The sequence below is a fragment of the Canis lupus genome, chromosome 14, assembly GCF_003254725.2.
Source record: "Canis lupus dingo isolate Sandy chromosome 14, ASM325472v2, whole genome shotgun sequence".
Taxonomy (NCBI): Eukaryota; Metazoa; Chordata; class Mammalia; order Carnivora; family Canidae; genus Canis; species Canis lupus.
Genome location: NC_064256.1, coordinates 29,157,569 through 29,176,386, shown reverse-complemented (window position 1 = coordinate 29,176,386; position 18,818 = coordinate 29,157,569). Strand labels below are relative to the sequence as shown.

Sequence of the window (18,818 nt, the reverse complement as noted above, 5' to 3'; positions counted from 1 at the left end):
TGCAGAATATAGGCAGATTCTGAATATCTAGGGGTGGTACCAAGCATTTGAATATCTTAAAACCTCCCCAGGCGATTCTATCCAGTCAGCATGGAGAATTACAGAATAAATAGGTTGATTGCATATAATAGATATAATAGATATTAAGGTATTATAGGCCATATTGATATGGTACAAATATGGTAACTTCCCAATAACATTTCTACTAATCATTGTAAATTCTTGGAAATCGTCAGTCTTTTGCACTACCATTTTTACAGGTTGTCACATATGGATGAATCAGCAACTCATAATTATCTCTTAGATCAAAGTTCATATTCAAATTTCAGAGAAAAACTGTCTCATTGTCCTCACTTTGGCCATATGCTTACCCTATTATTTGGGTCAATACAGTAGGTTTACTTGTTTAATAGATCTATCAAGAACGTTCTCAGCACTGTTTTCCCATAATCAAATAAGGCCGAAAGTACAGATGCTCCAAACAAGTATTTTTTTTCTTATTATACTAAACTTTTATATTTCTTATGTAAAGCATATGCTCTTTTATTTGCCCATTTTCCTTTTATTTGTCCTTCTTAATGTTCATTTATGGATCTCATTTCATAAATATTAACACCATCATTTTCTATACCTTGCAAATGTTTTCTTCTAGTTTGTTCTGTATACCTTAAATGTATATATTTTCTTCTTTTTTATCCACATAAACATTGAAAATTTTCAATTACTAATTTTATGAAAGATGATTTCTCTATTTTATATGTTTTAGAAAATCTTTCCTCAAGCCAAGATTATGAAATGTTCCTGTATATCTTTTGTTACTTTTATATTTTGTTTTAAATTTCTGATGTTTCATCTTTAAAGATTACATTTTCTCTTAGAAATTCACTGAAAGATACAGATTAAGTAGAGATGGAGCACAGTTTCCCCCTTACATTTAAATGTAATTGTCCAGGGCACCTGTGTGGCTCAGTTCATTTAGTGTCTGACTTGATTTCAACTCAGGTCACATGATCTCAGGGTTGTGAGATTGAGCCCATGTTGGATTTCATGCTGGATGTGGAGCCCTGCTTAAGATTCTCTCTCCTCCCACCATCTGTCCCTCACCTGCTCTCTTTAAAAAAATAATTAAAAAAATGTAATTGTCCCAACAAAAGCTATTCATTAGTTCACTGTTTCTCCACTGAATTGACATATTTCATATATGAATAAATAATATATATGCTAGAGTATTGCTACCCTTTGCTTTGTTGATTTGTTTGTTGATTCTAGTGATTTAATGACATGTATCCTCCCTTGTTTGTTCATGTCTCAAGTTTCAAAAAAAAAATGAGTTTGAATGGAATCGCACTGAATTTCTAGTTTCAGTTGGATCACTATGTGAATGCCCTGTTTCTGATACTATTGCACTGTGTCACAAGTGGTAGACCTGTGCTTCTATGGAAAGCTGTTCCTTGTTATCTTGGAGGCGAATGCCACAGGTGGCTTTTAATGGGGACTGTAGCCAGGCTATGCTCTAAGCCTCCACTTAGTCCCATGGCTGACCTGCTTGCTTGTCATGACTCTTGCCATACCTATTTCTGGCTGTGCTAACTCTAATTAAGCTTTGTTGATAGAGCTACTTTTGTAGTGGTTCCCTTTTAGTGTTTTGCTTTGGAAACTGTTCCATTCTGTAAGGTCTCTACTACTGTAATATTCATTGTGATTTAGTTTCATATTTGTTTCTGGTATATTACTTTCTCACTGCTACAATAGGTGTACTTTAAAAATATATGTGTTTTATCTGCCAACATGAGCCTGCAATTATTCCTTATTTTAATATCCTTTTTTTCCCATTTTTCCTTTTTAGGACACCAAATTTTTAATCTTTTTGTATGCATGTCTTCTCTTATCCTATCTTTATTTATTTATTTCTTTTCTGACACTTTGTTTATAGAGTAGAAACTTTTCTTAGTGTATTGAAACTATGCTAATCCTTAGTGTGAATTATTTAGTAAATACCATATTCTCTGAGCATTTTGTCTTTGTTTTCAAGGCAGAAATGGCTAGTTTGTTTGCTTCCATTGTATCTCCTTAAATAGATTCTCTCTGATTCTATTCTCTTTTGTGATCTCTAAAACTAATATCTATGTCATAAAATTGGTTTCTTCCTGATAATGCATATTGTGATCTAACTGAATAAATTATTTGGAGGTATAAGCTTTTTGGAAAAGATGAAATATAAAATATGCATTGTTTTCTGGTTAGAGAACAATGTATTTTTTTTTCTTTCAGAACATTAAAGTAAACATGCACATATCTAGCTGTAACAACTGGGTATGCTAATGTGGCCTATGAAAAGTCAATATCAAGTTTTTGTGTACTTGTGAGATAGCTTTTTCATTTCTAACTTGATGCTTTGTGAAAATACACATGGTTTATTTTATTCTCATATCATCCCTAAAATATTCAGAAAAAATATCAGGTATTTATTGAACTGAAACAAAATGTAAAATAAATCTTTTCAAATCATGTAAATTATTTTCCATATTGGTAGCATAATTAGGTATAATGAATTTTTCATGAAAGGTGCTTTATAGAAATCTTTGGTTTCATCTAACTGAACTAAGTGCAAAACATATATAATATTAAAAATAAAATTTAACAGCCTTTAAATTCACATATTCTAAGTATCATATATATTTGCATAGGGAAATCTTTTAATATGTTCTATTATGATAAATGTGTAACTTAGGAAAGATATAACAGATTTCACAGATTTTATTACTTTCTTAATTTAAGATATTATTTTATATAACAAAGTTTCTACCATATTTTATGTAAATAAAAGCCATCTTGAATCAGAACTTATGACCTCCTACATAATGTCTCCTGTTATGGAATATTGTTATGTCAGAGAGCTAAAAAAAAATCCTCAGAAGACTTAGAAAAAGTTTATCAAAATTCAATATAGCTTTACTGGAAATTTCCAGAAAAAAAATGTTAGTTGTAAAAATTGTTGGTAATGTAAAAATAAAGCAGTCAGCTCACCCTTTCAATCCTTATGATTAATCATATTTTATGATAATTTTGTGAGCCACAACCCCTCAATGAAATGTGTAAGCATAATTCTGTGGGTTTTTTTTAAAGATTTATTTATTTTTTAAGGGGTATGGTCAAGGGAGATAGAGAAAATCTACAGTAGACTCCCCACTGAGATCATGCTCTGAGCTGAAATCAAGAGTTGGATGCTTAACTGACTGAGCTACCCAAATGCAACTAAATGGATGACCATAATTCTGTTTTTATCACTAGAGCAATTGAATTAGAAAATCATTTTTTGTTTTTATATTAAAGATTTATAGGTTAGTAAATGACACAAAAACATTAACATGTTGCTATAATCAACAAAGTCACATAATCGCCTACCCTGTAGAAGAACTTTCCGTAGAAGTCATAATTACAACTCATTATGACTTTAAAGATGTTGAAAAATCTGGAATTTTTTTATTCATCTCACAAATAAAGCAATAGTAGCTAGCCAAATAGCAGTTAGACTAGACATCTCTGTTATTATTTAGAGATTATTACTTACCTAAATTCCCTGAACACTCTGAAAAGAATAATTTCACCTGAATTGGCTGCTAGAAATAACCAATTCATTTGTCTATATGATTTCACCTGTTTCTTATTTTATTCTACAAAAGTCAAGTTTCTAATAAATAAACTATTTTATTTGAATATTCACCGTTTGCTAAGCTTGCCCAGCATCTTTCCCTGGCACATCTTTCCATCTGCCCCAGGCAGTTAAAGGACATGTCCTTACTAATGAATGAATATAAGAAAACTCATAGTAGATGATTACCTCAGAATCGTTTAAGAATGATGATCATGTAGCTTACTCCTAATTAAAATTAATTAAATTAAATTAATTAAAAAGAATAAAAGTGGACATTTTAATTTACAAACAAATAGAATAACAATGCAACAACTAAGTATAAGTAAATGATAGCTTAATAATAACCACCATAATAGTAACATAAATTGATTAAGCATATATTTATTAAATGGCTAACAGCTGTTAGGGATAAATTTTAGAACTTCAGTCCACTTTGAACAAAACCGGTAACATTTTCTGCTCACATGGCCTTATGTTTTCAGTTTCAAGACAGATTAAACTAATAAAAGATACATTATGTCAGTGGAGAAGGTAAATAGAATATACGTTGGTAGTGAATGCTCTGTTGTTTTTCTATATAGGCTGAGTAGGGAAGAACTTCCTGAGTATAGACATGAAGGATTAGTGAGCACACCATTTGGCCATCTCATAGAAGAGCATTTGAGGCAGAGAGAGGAACAGAAATTAAGCATCATGACAGGACAATATTTGACATGATTGGGGGACATTAGCAAGATGGCCAGGTGGCTGAAGAAGAATGGTTAGAAGTAGCATATGAAAATGGTACTGAGGGGCCCAATCACATAGAGTTTTATGATTCCCATGAGTATAAGAATCACATTTATTCTTGAGTCTTCTGGTCTCTTCTTGACTTTCTGGCATCTATACCAGTTTAGTATTTAGCCAGGAATTTTGTATTTTTAATTTAGGTATTGTTATTAATGGGTGCATTATAATAAGTTCTGATGATGATGGGTTTCGGATCTCTCCAGTGTGTATATCCAGTCTCTGCTATGTTACCCTCTAATAGGATGTTAAGACACATCTGTTCAATGAATGGTGTTCTCACTTTAACATATAATCATTAGATCTGAAACATTATCAGAAAATTTAACTGTCTTTTCCCAACCATTCCCACACACAAAGACAAGCAACAGTTTCTTCTGAAGTACAGTATATAGTGAGTTGAAAGAAAACATTAAATATGCATTAAAACTCCTAATGGCTAACTGGTATAGCAGCCCATTATGCCTTGGCCACTGACTCTCATCTCCTTGTGAAATGCACAGGAGAACAAACATACCAATCAGCAATGTCCGTGGAGATTGGGGGGAAATCATACATTAGATGTATGTTAAATAAATGTGAGGAAAAGAAGATGAGCAGTCCTCCCAATAATTTTTAATGAATACTTTGAATATTCTTTTTTTAAAAAGACTTTATTTATTCATGAGAGACAGATAGAGAGCAAGAAGCAGAGACACAGATAGATGAGAAGCTGGCTCCATGCAGGGAGCCCGACACGGGACTCGATCCTTGGACTCCAGGATCACGCCCTGGACCAAAGGCAAGCACCAAACCGCTGAGCCACCCAGGGATCCCCCTACTTTGAATATTCTTATTCGGTGTTTTTTAAAAACTAGACATGTAGTTTAAATCTATAAATACTTGTGTTTTATAACACTTTTGTGTTGCAGTAAAACTTTTCAGCAAAAATTAGGCAAAAAATAAAAATGCATATTAAATGAAAAATTCCGTTCTTAGTTTCTATTTAATTAGAATTAATTGATGATGAATACATGATTTTATGGAGTTCTTATCAACATGTAGCACCAAAAATGGGAGCTCTAGTGATATCATTGACCTTATTGAAACTAATAAGCACAAATATGCTGTAGAAACATCAGGATCTACTTCAAAATTAATAGCTAAGTATCTGATCAAAGCAACCATTTAAACTGCAGAAAATCTCTTTGCATATCACTCTTTGAAGCATGACTTTTTATTTAGATCAAATGTTCTAAGTTAGTGTTCGTGTTCAATTCCAAGTTTTCTTATGTGTGTTATAAGTGAAGTGATTAACTGTTAATATTTTACCTTCATTGGCTAAAGAACTTTAAAAAGATTAAGCAATGCCATTTTTATATCAGAGTAATCAGAATGCTTTAAACAGATAATCCATAAAAAGGTAAAGCACTAATGATTTTACTTGCTCTTGTGGTGATAATTTGAATACAGATTTTGTTTGAAGCAAATAATCATGGCAATAATATGGTTTTGACTAAAGGAAAAAATAGTAGATAAAACCATATGCTCTGAGTTGATTCTGGTATACACATAAATCATAATTGCATCCAAAGGAATTTTTATATTTTATTAATTAAAATATAGGCCTTAATTGTCAAATTCTGTGTGTATGCATATATGCACATGAAAATACACACAAACACACACAAATAACTCGTTATTCTGCTACTGATTCTATAATCTCTAATGAACCTTCTGGAAAAAATAAGTAACACTCAAATATCAGGTCATTTAAGTAATGAAGTCCTTAAAGTCTGGATAATACTACTACAGAAAATCTTTTTCAGGTTATAAACTTTACTTTCATTTAAAACTCTATCACTGAAGAAGGGTGAAGTTTAAAATAATTTAACATAGAGGTAATCAGCCTATAGAAATCTACAATTTAATTTCATCTTGTCATCTCTTCATAAAACATACTATTCAAAATTATTGTCATATGAAAAGCCAATCAGATATTAAAAACTTTTAAGTCTATCAGGCAGTTTTCAACCTTATGATGTAGTGTCTGTCTGCTTCTTAATCTATTTTCTTTTCTTAGTCTAAATAAATATGCATACACATTTATGTATAATTTATAAAACCTGATTTTTACATATTTTTTTCAAAGAGGGCATCAAATTTTATAAATATCACATCCCACAAAACCATTATTCTTCTTTGCTCCTAATTATGAATGAGAGATCATGAAAAGCAAATTACTTCAAGTTATGTTTATTATTCCTACCATTATGAACCCCCCAATAGTCATATCTATCTTGATTCCCTCCCCTCTTTTTATAATCAGATGTGGCATCTATACTAAATAAAGTGTATTCAACTTTTCTCTGGATTCCTGCTCCTCTTGCTTCTTTGACGCTTCATTCATTATCCTACCCCTTTGCTATTACATCTTGAGCAGTTCTCTTCAACTGCCTTTTTACCTTAACTATGTAACCCCCTTTTTTTTGTAAGCCCCTTTTAAAAATATTTTATTTATTTATTTGAGAGAGAGAGAAAAAGAGCTCGAGTGGAGGGAGAGGGAGAGAACCTCAAGCAAATTCCATGCAGGGTGTGGAGCCCTACTTGAGGCTAGGTCTCACAACCCTGAGATAAGGATCTGAGCTGAAATGGAGTCAGATGATTAACCATCTGTGCCGCCCAAGTGCCCCTATGTAAGTCCTCTTAATATAAACCCACTCTGTATTAAAGTGATTTGATTTAGTTTACAAAAACATGCAATGAATAAAATGTTATTATAAATTACAATAGGAATGGATAGATTTAAGGCCAAAGGAAATGATTCCTAGGTTATTGCAATGTTGCAAAAAAATGAGCAACATATAAAACTGATGAAGCTGCTATATTTAATTTGAAGAATTTTTGTGCAAATGTAAATCTACTTACCTTCCCATTCATTTGTTTTCTTCACAACTAATTTTTTAATAAAATGAGGTATTTTTCCATTTTTCATTTCCTCTTCAGTGTAGTTGGGATTTTGACTCTACTCTCCATTGAGATTGCTATTGCCAGTAGTAAACCTCTGTGTGATAATTAAAGTCCTGTTTATTTTTATATTTCTTGAAAGTCTCTTCTCCCTTGGAAATTATTTTTATAAGTTTTATTTATTTATCTTTAGAGAGACAGAGTGAGAACAGGGGGAGGAGCAGAGGGAAAGAATCTCAAATAGACTCCTTGCAGAGTGCAGAGCTTAACTGAGGTATTCATTTCATGACTGATCATGAGATCATGACCTGAGTCAAATCAAGAGTCAGATGCTCCACTGACTGAGCCACCCAACCACCTTCTTCTCCCTTGGATATTAGGAAATAATTGTTTCCTATCTCTAGAGTTGTTTCTTCTTATATAATTGGACACATCCTTCTTGGTAAGTCCCTCAAAGGTCATATTTTCCTAGAATGTCATACCCAGAACTCTATTTCCTGCACACACACTTCCTTAATTATATAATAATAAAATAATAGAGATTTGTAGGGCATAGGTCAAGTGTTAGCCAAATTATAGCAACCTTATGAGTTAGGCATTTTCTCCATTTGCAGATGAGGAAGTTCATGATTAGACAGTTTAAATAATTTGCTCAAGATTTTAATCCCATAAAAGAACAAATCTTTGCTGCATTCCATCATGACCATTTTAACTTCTGTTCTGTTCCTTCTTACTTCCTTTCCTGATTTTGATCATCAAATACATTTGGATTGCTTCTGAATATTGCCTTCCATCTCAGATTTCTCTCTGCAGCTGCATATAGATTTATTTAACTATGAAGCAACATTTCCAGATTAATAATGTCCCATAGGTGTCTAAAATTTTATATGTCTAATATGAAACTGATTTTTTTTGCCCTTTCCCAAACTTATTCACTAATTTATAGCTCATAATATAATGAAGGGAAAGATCATTCACCTTCCCCTTTCTCCTGACAAAATGCATTATTTCACACTGTCCAGAATTCCTCATCTAATCACTTTCCTGGTTTTCTATATTCACCTGTTTTCTTATATATTAAACCTTCATTCACTTCCTCCTTTTCCTCACGTTCCAGTTCATCAGAGGATGAACTTACTACAGTTTCACAATTCAACTCAGGTGTCTGTCTCCACCTTTATTAAGCCAATCTTGATATATTCTTTATTTAATCTGCATCAACTGCTTCCAAAGAACATTCTGTTGTGACATGAACTGTGTGTTATTTTGTTTGCTTTCTCAATTTAACCATTGAGATATTGAAGGCAAGGACTCTATTCTTACTTCTCAATCTCTGAATTTAGCCCAGTTTCTGGTAAAAAGTTATAGTTAATAAATGCATATTAAATAAATGAACTGATGTGGGTGCTATATCATTTATAAAGTTACTTTTCTAAGTATATAAATATTAAATGTAATGCTATTTCTTAGGCATTTATAGGTATTATGTTATATTTGATCCCTGTGAAAGTATTTTTTTTCTCTATAGAAGTTCATATCTATTTACTAATTCACAAAGCTTCACACTATGAAATTAACTTGGTGGAATGATCTGTCTAATATAAAATAAAAACTCATTCTAATTACTAACAATAAAATCATTAGGATGACAAAATAGATTTGCGTACATGTGCCAAAAAGAACTAAGCAACCTAATCGCTTTGCTATTACATTTTAGGAGTTAATTTTAGATAGTGTCCATTGGCCAGATGATGTCTTTGTATTTTCCAAATGTAAATATTAAGAATGAATTCTTGTTTGAATGATCAGGAAGTATGTGTGGCTTCTAGTTTAATTAAAACTCTTTATCATATATTTCTTTTCATTCTTCACTTCAGAATTTTAAATCTTTTTACTTATGTAGTCATATAATTTATGGATTTTGGAGAAATATCTAAATTGCATTTTCATGTATATACATATATGTTGGTATCCAAACTCTATACATATACTTTAGAACTTTAAGGGATGAAGACACATGTATATGGTCACAAACTTGATTGCATATTTGTAGTGCTAAATATGGTTATGTAAATATTGAGTCAAATTAACCCCCTTCTGGGGTGCCTTGGTGGCTCGGTTGGTTAAGCATCTGCCTTCAGCTCAGGTCTTGATCCCCAGGTCCTGGGATGGAGCCCCAGATCACACTCCTTGCTTGGTAAGCAGCTTGCTACTCCCTCTTTCTGACCCTCCTCCCTGCTTCTGCTCTCTTTCTCTCTTTCTCTGTCTCAAAAAAATAAATAAACTCTTAAAAAAAAAAACAAAAAAACTCTTAACATGTATAGATGAGAGAAAATGTCTAAAAAAAAGGTATTTTATGTTCTTTGGTTACTTGGTCCTTAAATATTAATTTATGTTAATATTAAGACATCCTGAAAGGGTTGCTACTTTCTACATACCAGCATACATTTGTATCTTAAAGTAACATCTTTATAAAAGCATTTTACTACACAAATGAAATCATGAATCATTTCAATAAAAGGTTAGACTGCTTTAGCTAAGTATTACTTTGTCTTTATTAATTCACAAATGATTTGAGAGAGTTTGATATTTTTTAACACATTAATTTTCCAAGAATTATGTACACTAATCAAGAAGGAACACTGTGGAGCCTATTATTTCCTGATTTCTCCTAACTGATTTTATGCCAAGAAGAACATTAAAGCTATTTAATAAGATAACAGAGGTTTCCCAGGAACAAATATTCTCTCATTTTCTTTCTCTTATTATCATTTTGACTTTTCTCACTGGCTTTCTCCCTTACTCTTTCTCTCTCCTTCTCTTGTAAAAATGCACATAGACATAAAATATGTTTTTGATATTTCCAGAGATAATGAAATTAATGTTTCAGTTATTAATCGTACACTGGAATATATATTTTCTCAAGTACTCTGGAAGTTATTTCTGGCTGTGGTGGTAACAGCATTAAGTCATACTGAGTTCATATGAATAAGTCAAAATTATATATATATAAAGATTTCTATTTATTTATTCATGAGAGACACAGAGAGGGAGAGGCACAGGCAGAGGGAGAAGCAGGCTCCATGCAGGGAGCCCGACGTGGGACTTGATCCTGGGTCTCCGGGATCACACCCTGGGCGTAAGGTGGCACTAAACCGCTGAGCCACCAGGACTGCCCAAGTCCAAATTATATTTTTTATGACTGACCAACTTATCTACATGAAATGTCCCGTTGCCTAACACAGTGTAAGTTTATCTTTCATATAATATCCTCAAAAGAATAGCCAAATTTGTTAAAAACAGGTGCAGTTTTTAGTTTGCCTAACCTTTACAACTTATTAGTAAAATAGAATAACTAAGACACAAGTGAAGAGGACATTGTTATAATTAGTTTTACTTTAAGCTGAAATGTTGGGGATCCCTGGGTGGCTCAATGGTTTAGCACTTTCTTTCCACCAGGGGCGTGATCCTGGAGTCCTGGGATTGAGTCCCACATTGGGCTTCCTGCATGGAACCTGCTTCTCCCTCTGCCTGTGTCTCTGCCTCTCTTTTTCTCTGTATCTCCCATGAATAAATAAATAAAATCTTAAAAAAGAAGAAGGAAAGAAAGAAAAAAAAGAAAGAAAGAAAAGAAAAAAAGAAAGAAAGAAAGAAAGAAAGAAAGAAAGAAGAAAGAAAGAAAGAAAGAAAGAAAGAAAGAAAGAAAGAAAGAAAGAAAGAAAGAAAGAAAGAAAGAAAGAAAGAAAGAAAGAAAGAAAGAAAGAAAGAAAGAAAGAGAAAGCAAGCTGAAATGTTGGGGGAGGCACATTACAATTGAGTATCACTTTGAAGCTGGCATTATCAAGATCCACAGGAAAAGATCAAATAAAACATTCTCTTAATTTAGTAATATATAGTATGGAGGAAAATTTGGGAGGCCATAATGGCTTCATGCATAGATTTTTTATTTTTTTATTTTTTTAAAGATTTTATTTATTTATTCATGAGAGACAGAGAGAGGCAGAGACACAGGCAGAGGGAGAAGCAGGCTCCATGCAGGGAGCCCGACATGGGACTCGATCCTGGGCTTCCAGGATCACGCCCTGGGCCCAAGGCAGGCGCTAAGCCGCTGAGCCATCCAGGGATTCCCCATGCATAGATTTTTTTTTTTCCATGCATAGATTTTTAAATCTGACTGCAGACGCAATAATAGTATCCAGTGATACCAATAATATTATCCAGTGATACCAGTGATCCAGTGACAGATGCAGTTTGGGTATTAGGAAATAAGGTGGAAGGTATTAGGAATAATTGGTTAAATTTGGTTTTGAAAACAATAACAACATCACAAACCAGAAATTTCAACCTGATTTCAGTGAGACAATGGTGAAGCCATTTAATCTTGTAACTGTAGAGTAATATGTAACTATGTACATTCAGGTATCAATATGAACTGAGCTGAGTAATAAGAGTTAAGTATGTTTGTTTCTGGCTCAAAATGCTTAAGTCAGAATGCAGATCTTTCTTAAGAGAAGCTCTAGATATAAATGATATTTTTCTAAACAAAGAAGAGGAAAAGGAAAGTTGAAGATGTATAATAAAGTCATTTTCAATCCTTCAACCTTGTATTTCTTTAATACAAACAAATATGAATAGGTACAATTAATGAACATTCATTCTATGCTATTATGATAATAATATTTATGAGTCTCATACTGGTTTCTTCTAAATATCACAAAATAGTTTTATAATATGTACATTGTTTGATAGTTAATTTATTTATTTTTATATGTTCATTCTCATTTCTGATATTGCCCAATCATGTATAAATGACTGGCTGGATCATTCATTTTCTTTGGATGATAAAGTATGAGATTAGAATAAGAAGGAATCCCCACATATCATCATTTGAGAAATCTAGTTATAAGACACTTTCTAAGATTCTGGAATCAAGACTGTAGGTTTTCTTTCTTCTTTTTAAAAATGTTTTCCCATTTTAAAAATGTTTTAAAACTTCTTAAAAATAGTTGTTTTTTTAAAGATTTATTTATTTACTTATTCATTGATAGACACAGAGAGAGAGAGAGAGAGAGAGAGAGAGAGAGAGGCAGAGACACAGGCAGAGGGAGAAGCAGGCTCCACACCAGGAGCCTGACGCAGGACTCGATCCCAGGACTCCAGGATCGCGCCCCGGGCCAAAGGCAGGCGCCAAACCGCTGAGTCAACCAGGGATTCCCCATAAATAGTTTTTAAATACTACTGTTAGGTACTAATTAAAACTTCCTAAAATTTCTATATTAGTTTTCTTTTTTTTAATTTTTTTTATTCATGAGAGACACAGAGAGAAAAGCAGAGACAGTCCCGTGGGGAGCCTGATGCGGGACTCAATCCCAGGACCCAGGGATCATGACCTGAGCCCAAGGCAGATGCTCAACCACTGAGCCACCCAGACATCCCTCTATATTAGTTTTAACTCTTCACTTTTTAGAAATGGAAGGGGACTTCTAAATCTTAGATGAAATACCTTGATTTGCTTTTAGTGGTTCAAAATCTCACCACTCACTGTAGGGTGTGCTGTAGGGGGTGGCTGTTGAGCAAATGTGATAGGAAAGCATCTGACACAGAGCTGTGAAACCTGTACATAAATATAAGATCTCTTTCAAATATAGCTATTGTAGATAAATAGTTATTGCTCCAGAAGACCATTAATGACCAACACTGGTAACTCAAAAACTATTAATCTACCTCATAAGTCATTTTAAGTTTTAATTTCATAAATTTCCATAGAAATAGTCTAGTAAATCTGGAGCCATGGATGATTACTTCATTGCAAAATGTTTATACATGTTAATTTTGCAAATGAACCTCTGAAATTGGTAGGTGAAAGTATAGTTCAGAGTACTAAAGTTTCCACAAATAGGCATCTTTCCAGACACTCCTTATTCCCTCATCTTTCTCATTGTTAGGATGTCATTTGAAGTGGGAGCCTCTCATCTGCTGGTCTTTATAGCTTAAGAGTAAAAAGTTAGTACCCTTGCAGGACCCTGCATTTTGGTTCTTGCCAAGTTCCTTGGATTTGTTTGTTCTCTATCAGTCCTGTTTTCCTCTGCATTTTCTGTCCTTAATGCAATGCCATAAGCAGATCTCCCAGTAGTTCACTGGCTACACTTTCAGATTGAGGGTAGGAAAACTCAGTGTCCATCTATCTTTGCTTGATAGGAAGTTCTCTTTGTGATTATTTTGCCAGAACACTAGGGAAGAGGGGTGAAAATAGAGGAGTGGCACTCTGACCTATAAAGCATATATGCTACTTTTAACGAAGGGAAAATAATTGAATTAGTAATAATCTGTGGATAGTACAATTTAATTTACATACAAAAATTATTTCTTAAAATAGTCCAAAGCAGCAAAAGGTATTATCTTTAAGGTATTCCTTAAAGATAAAGAACCAAGGCTCAATGATTAAATAATTTTCCAAGACTACAATTCAGTGAATGAATGAAATAAAGAAAGAATGAATCTCTAGGGAAAACAGGATGGATTGAGTGCATTATGAGGCTGAGATAGAGAGGTCAATTTTTCAATCCATTTAGCAATCAATTTGCAGAGAGTAAGCTGGTCTGATAGTCACATGGGGTTTATGTTTGGGGGTAGGATGCTGCTGAAGAACCAATGATGACAATTTTAAAAGAAACAAGAATGAATAACAGATGAAACATCATCATGGAGTAGAAGAACAATGGTGAGTCAAATGGATGGTTAGGCTTTCACCAAAAACAATTAGCTCTATGGTAAACTTTCCAGCTGCCAGCATATTTTGAAAAGCTTTTCTAGGCTTCAATAAGACAATATTTGAAACTTAGGATAGACAAATTAATAGGATATGCAACCGGCAAAAACTGAGTTAGAGAGAATTACAAAATATAAATTTTGCTTAATAATCATTAAAGGAATTGAATTGTTATTTAAAAAAGAAAGAAGTCAAAGACTCACCAGAAATAGAATAGTTTATATGCAAGTGCTACCAGTTTTAAGGAACTTCCAGAATTGTACAGATGCTTCCAAAAATGTACGATGAAGGCATATTCTGCAACTCACTTTATGAGACAGACTAATTTAGACAAAAAAATTAGAGATGGTATCAGGAAGAAAAATAGTAAGGCTGTTGGATTCATGAATATAGATTCAAAATATGTAAACAAAATATTAGCAAACCAAGTCCAGTTCTCTATAAAAATTTCAAGTGTCCAATTTCGGTATATAAAAGTATCATAAGGTTACTTTAATAATACAAAAATATGTAAATATATTTTCCCACAGTACTGTTTAAATGAGATATAATATATCAACATCTCAAAAGATGTGGAAACCTTTTTAACAGATTCATAGTAAAAATCCTTACTGTATCAGAAATAAAAGGAAACTTTACTACCATAAAAAGGTGTCAGTCAAAAAAGAAAAGGAAAATCTGTACAAAAACATCATATTAAATGGAGAAAATATAGAAATATCCCATTTAAATTTAGAAACAAGATAGGGACATTACCTATGAATATCCGAATTCAGCAACATATTGGAGCTCTAGACAACAAAATTAGAAATAATAATTATAAATATTGAAGATCAGTAATAGTACCATTATTATTAATATCCTATAGTCATGGGTGAGAAAACCTAATTAACATTATACAGATTTTATTTCTACCAAAATTGATCTATAGGCTTAATAGATCAAAATCATAATTGGTTTTTATTTTTATTTTTGTGGGCTGGTTAGCTTTAAAATATATTTGGAAAATCACAGAAGGAATATAGCTTAGATTCTTCATGCTCTGTGAGATAATGACTTACTATAAAACTACTCAAAGAATTATAAGAATGTGAGACTGGCAAAGGGATGGACAAAATATGAATAAAATTAAACAGTTCAAAAAGAAATGTACTCATATATGGAAATCTGAGTTATGATGCATGGTAGGAAGTAGAAGTTATCCAATAAATAAAAAGATGGATTAAAGACAAGAAAATGTTGGTGTATAGCATTCACAAGGAAAGAAAGCAGGCAGGAAGGGAAAAAAGAAAGAAGGAAAAGGAAAGAGAGAAATGGAGGGAGGTAGGAAGGGAAAGGAACAAATAAAGGTATCCTTACCTCACACCACCACATAGAATTGTCAAAAGTAAAATTGAAATTTTAAAAAGAGTAGATATGAGTTATCTTCTGACCTCTGAGTAGGCAAACTTATTCTTACATAATACAGGCCAAAGTGCTAACCACTTATGAAAAGATTGATACATTTGAATACATTAAAACCAAATTTTGTTTATTGAAATAGAAGTCAATTAAAGTTAAAAAATTCAGTTTGTAGAAGATATTTGCAGAAAAGCATTAAAGTTAAGAACAAGTAAAGAAGTTTTTACAAATCAGCAAGAGAAAAAGGAGTAAAGGAAACAAAAGCCATGAACAGCCATTTCACAAAAGAGGAAACACATGAAATTGAGAAGTGTGACATTAAAAGTGTTACAGAGAATGACTTCAGCCAAATATCTGTATTGTTAATGAATGCATACATTGGTAGAACTTCTTTGGGAAGCAAAAAGTTGCACATATCATCCTCTAAAAGTAGCCACTGTTCATGAGCACTAAGGAAGAATGTCAAATAATGCAGATTTTGTAAGAATGTAAACCAACCAATCCAAATGTCCATTGATATGGATTTAAAAAGGTACATTCACATAAATGATATTTAGCAATAGAAATTAAATAAGTTCACTATATGTGGAGAGAGCTTCAGCTATCACATGAATGAGTCTTAGTAACAATACTAAGTGGAAAAAGCAAAAAGTGAACAATGTGTTGTCTATGGCATACGCATGATAACTGAAGATTGAAAATAGTGCTCACATTTGTGGTTGAGGAAGAAGGCTGCTATAGGGAAAGAGCACAGAGGTTATTGGGAATGTTCTCCCCTGGGGGTGGGCAATTGGTACATAGGTAATTAAATTATGTATCATCTTATATGATGCATAATATAGGTAAACAAATGGGAAATAGTCTCAAAGAAAATATTGTAGCATGTCTAACAGAAGGTAAATATTCACAATATAAAACCTTGGGAAATACATGGAAGTTTGATATTCTAGATACTCATGGTTCCTATTATCAAGTGGTGAGGTTTTAGTTAATTTTTATATGTTTCTATTTATGCATTGTTTGTATTACTTTAACAAGATGTTTTTCTAAAAATGCTAATTTAAATGAAAAACATTCATAACATGTAGAATTTATAAGATAGTAATAACAAAAGACAACTCAGTGGAAAAGATGGGCAAGAGTTTGAAGATGCAGTTCACAGAAGAGATCACACACCTGTAAACCTACAAAAATAAGCTTAAACCACTAGCCAAACAAGAATGTGTGATTTTACAATAATTTGAGTTTTCATTATTGTTGAAGAAATATCATAAAGCTGTTTACATGTAGTGTTTTGGAGTTGAAGGAAATTGACACATCTTTTATAGTGGGAGCTCTTCAGAGAGTAGCATGGTGATACAGTGGAACACTTCCCTTCTAGAAAATTAGCCTTCAAAACATATGTATATGTTCCCATAAATGTCCTTTGAATAGTGTTAACTACAATACTTATTTTTTGTAACAGTAAAATACTAGAAATAGCTTAAAAGTACCTGAAGAGAAATGGTTTATTTGATCACAGAATTATACCCTATGTAATACATTCACTTATAAATGATGATGCAACACTATATGAGCTGACACAGAAAGCTCTCTTAGACATTTTTATTTTTATTTTTTTTTAAGATTTATTTATTTATTTATGATAGACACAGAGAGAGAGAGAGAGGCAGAGACACAGGCAGAGGGAGAAGCAGGTTCCACGCCGGGACCCCGATGCGGGACTCGATTCCGGGACTCCAGGATCACGCCCTGGGCCAAAGGCAGGCACCAAACCGCTGAGCCACTCAGGGATCCCTCTTAGATATTTTTAAATTAAAAAGTGCACACAAATTAACAAAATGTATAGCATAATCACATTCATGTTAAAAATATGTGTATAATAACATTCATATGTATATATTCACATATGTAAATGTATAGAAACATTTCTTGGATGGTTGCATATTACATTACGACCAGTGGTTATCCTTGGGCAAGAGAGGTGAACAGACACACGCCACATGTTTCTGTTTTGTTTTAAATTTTTATTGCAAGAAAATAGGCATGTGCTATTGTGTAACTGGTTATATTACCTGCCTTTTTAACTTTCTCCTAAGGTAGGTTGCATTAATAAGTACAGCGCTGTTTGCAGTAGCAACAGAAGCTATGGGCATTTATTACAGCCCACTTAGCAATTAGGTTTGAGTATTCCTAGGTAAAAACACTGAGGGCCATGTCAAAACACAAGGGAAAGGCTGGCTCTCATTTGCCAATTCTAAGTCAAAGGAAACACTGAAACACCCCAGAAGTGGTGTAATCAGTTTTTTCCAGTAATGGAAAAGGTTGAAAACTCTCAAAGACATATTTGCTGGCATAATAGTTATACTTACACAATTATTCAAAAGAGAATTTTTGCTTAATAAAAATTATTAAATGAAATATTGTAGTATATGTCACTTTGCATTATATGTGAAATGCTGATCACGTGAGAGATTTTAATAAAAATTATTATATTGTATTAGTTTTGTTTTTTAAACTTTAGAGTTGATAAAAAATAAAATATATTTATTATATATTTAAAATATGTTTAAATCAAGATGTAAATTCTTTAATTTTAGAATTGTATTCTAGATAAGAATTTAATATTTTTCAATAAAATCATTGAGATTATCCTATAATTTCCGTAATATAAAAATGTCTTTTATTAGATAAAATGCTAAGAATACAAAACTTTAAAAATCCGAATTTTAAAATATCAATTATGTGCTAAAACGTGCTTGTTTTTCAGGTTAAACTTTTTCCGTGATGTTCCTGATTTCAGAGTGTTAGCCTGTGGTGGAGATGGAACCGTGGGGTGGATTTTGGACTGCATAGGTAATGAAGACACATACTTAAACATGGCTGGGATGCAAGTGGAAACCTAAAATTCTGTATGTTTTATTTGTTTTATGAGTGCATTGATATCTTTGGATGCTACAGTGATGCAATGGGATATCTGGCGTTGTTGCAGATTATTTACTGGTTTAATATGTTTTCTATATTTTAAAGTTATAATTGACAAAATAATTTGCAAGTATCTAGAGATACTTCTTTTTTAATCCATTTCTCATGGAATTTAATAAACCCTCAGAGCTATTTTGAGATCAGGCTCTATAAATTCCATTTGTTTAAGTGCCCTGGGGAGGGAGCCAAAGAGATTCTTAGCATTTGTGATAAAATTTGTGTCAAATAGATGTACTTATTTTATTTTCATAGCCATTGTACTAAGGTTTTTTTACC

At 32.6% G+C, this 18,818-nt stretch overlaps 1 protein-coding gene across 8 annotated transcripts in view; it reads left to right on the top strand.

The window, feature by feature from the left end:
* Positions 1–18,818, top strand: part of DGKB (diacylglycerol kinase beta) — a 695,350-nt gene that overhangs the window by 269,908 nt on the left and 406,624 nt on the right. For all 8 annotated transcript variants that reach the window (XM_025464249.3, XM_025464247.3, XM_025464246.3 and 5 more), the window contains one exon: positions 18,328–18,413. In XM_025464249.3, the coding sequence (XP_025320034.1) occupies positions 18,328–18,413 (86 nt within the window). The remainder of the gene's footprint in view (positions 1–18,327; positions 18,414–18,818) is intronic.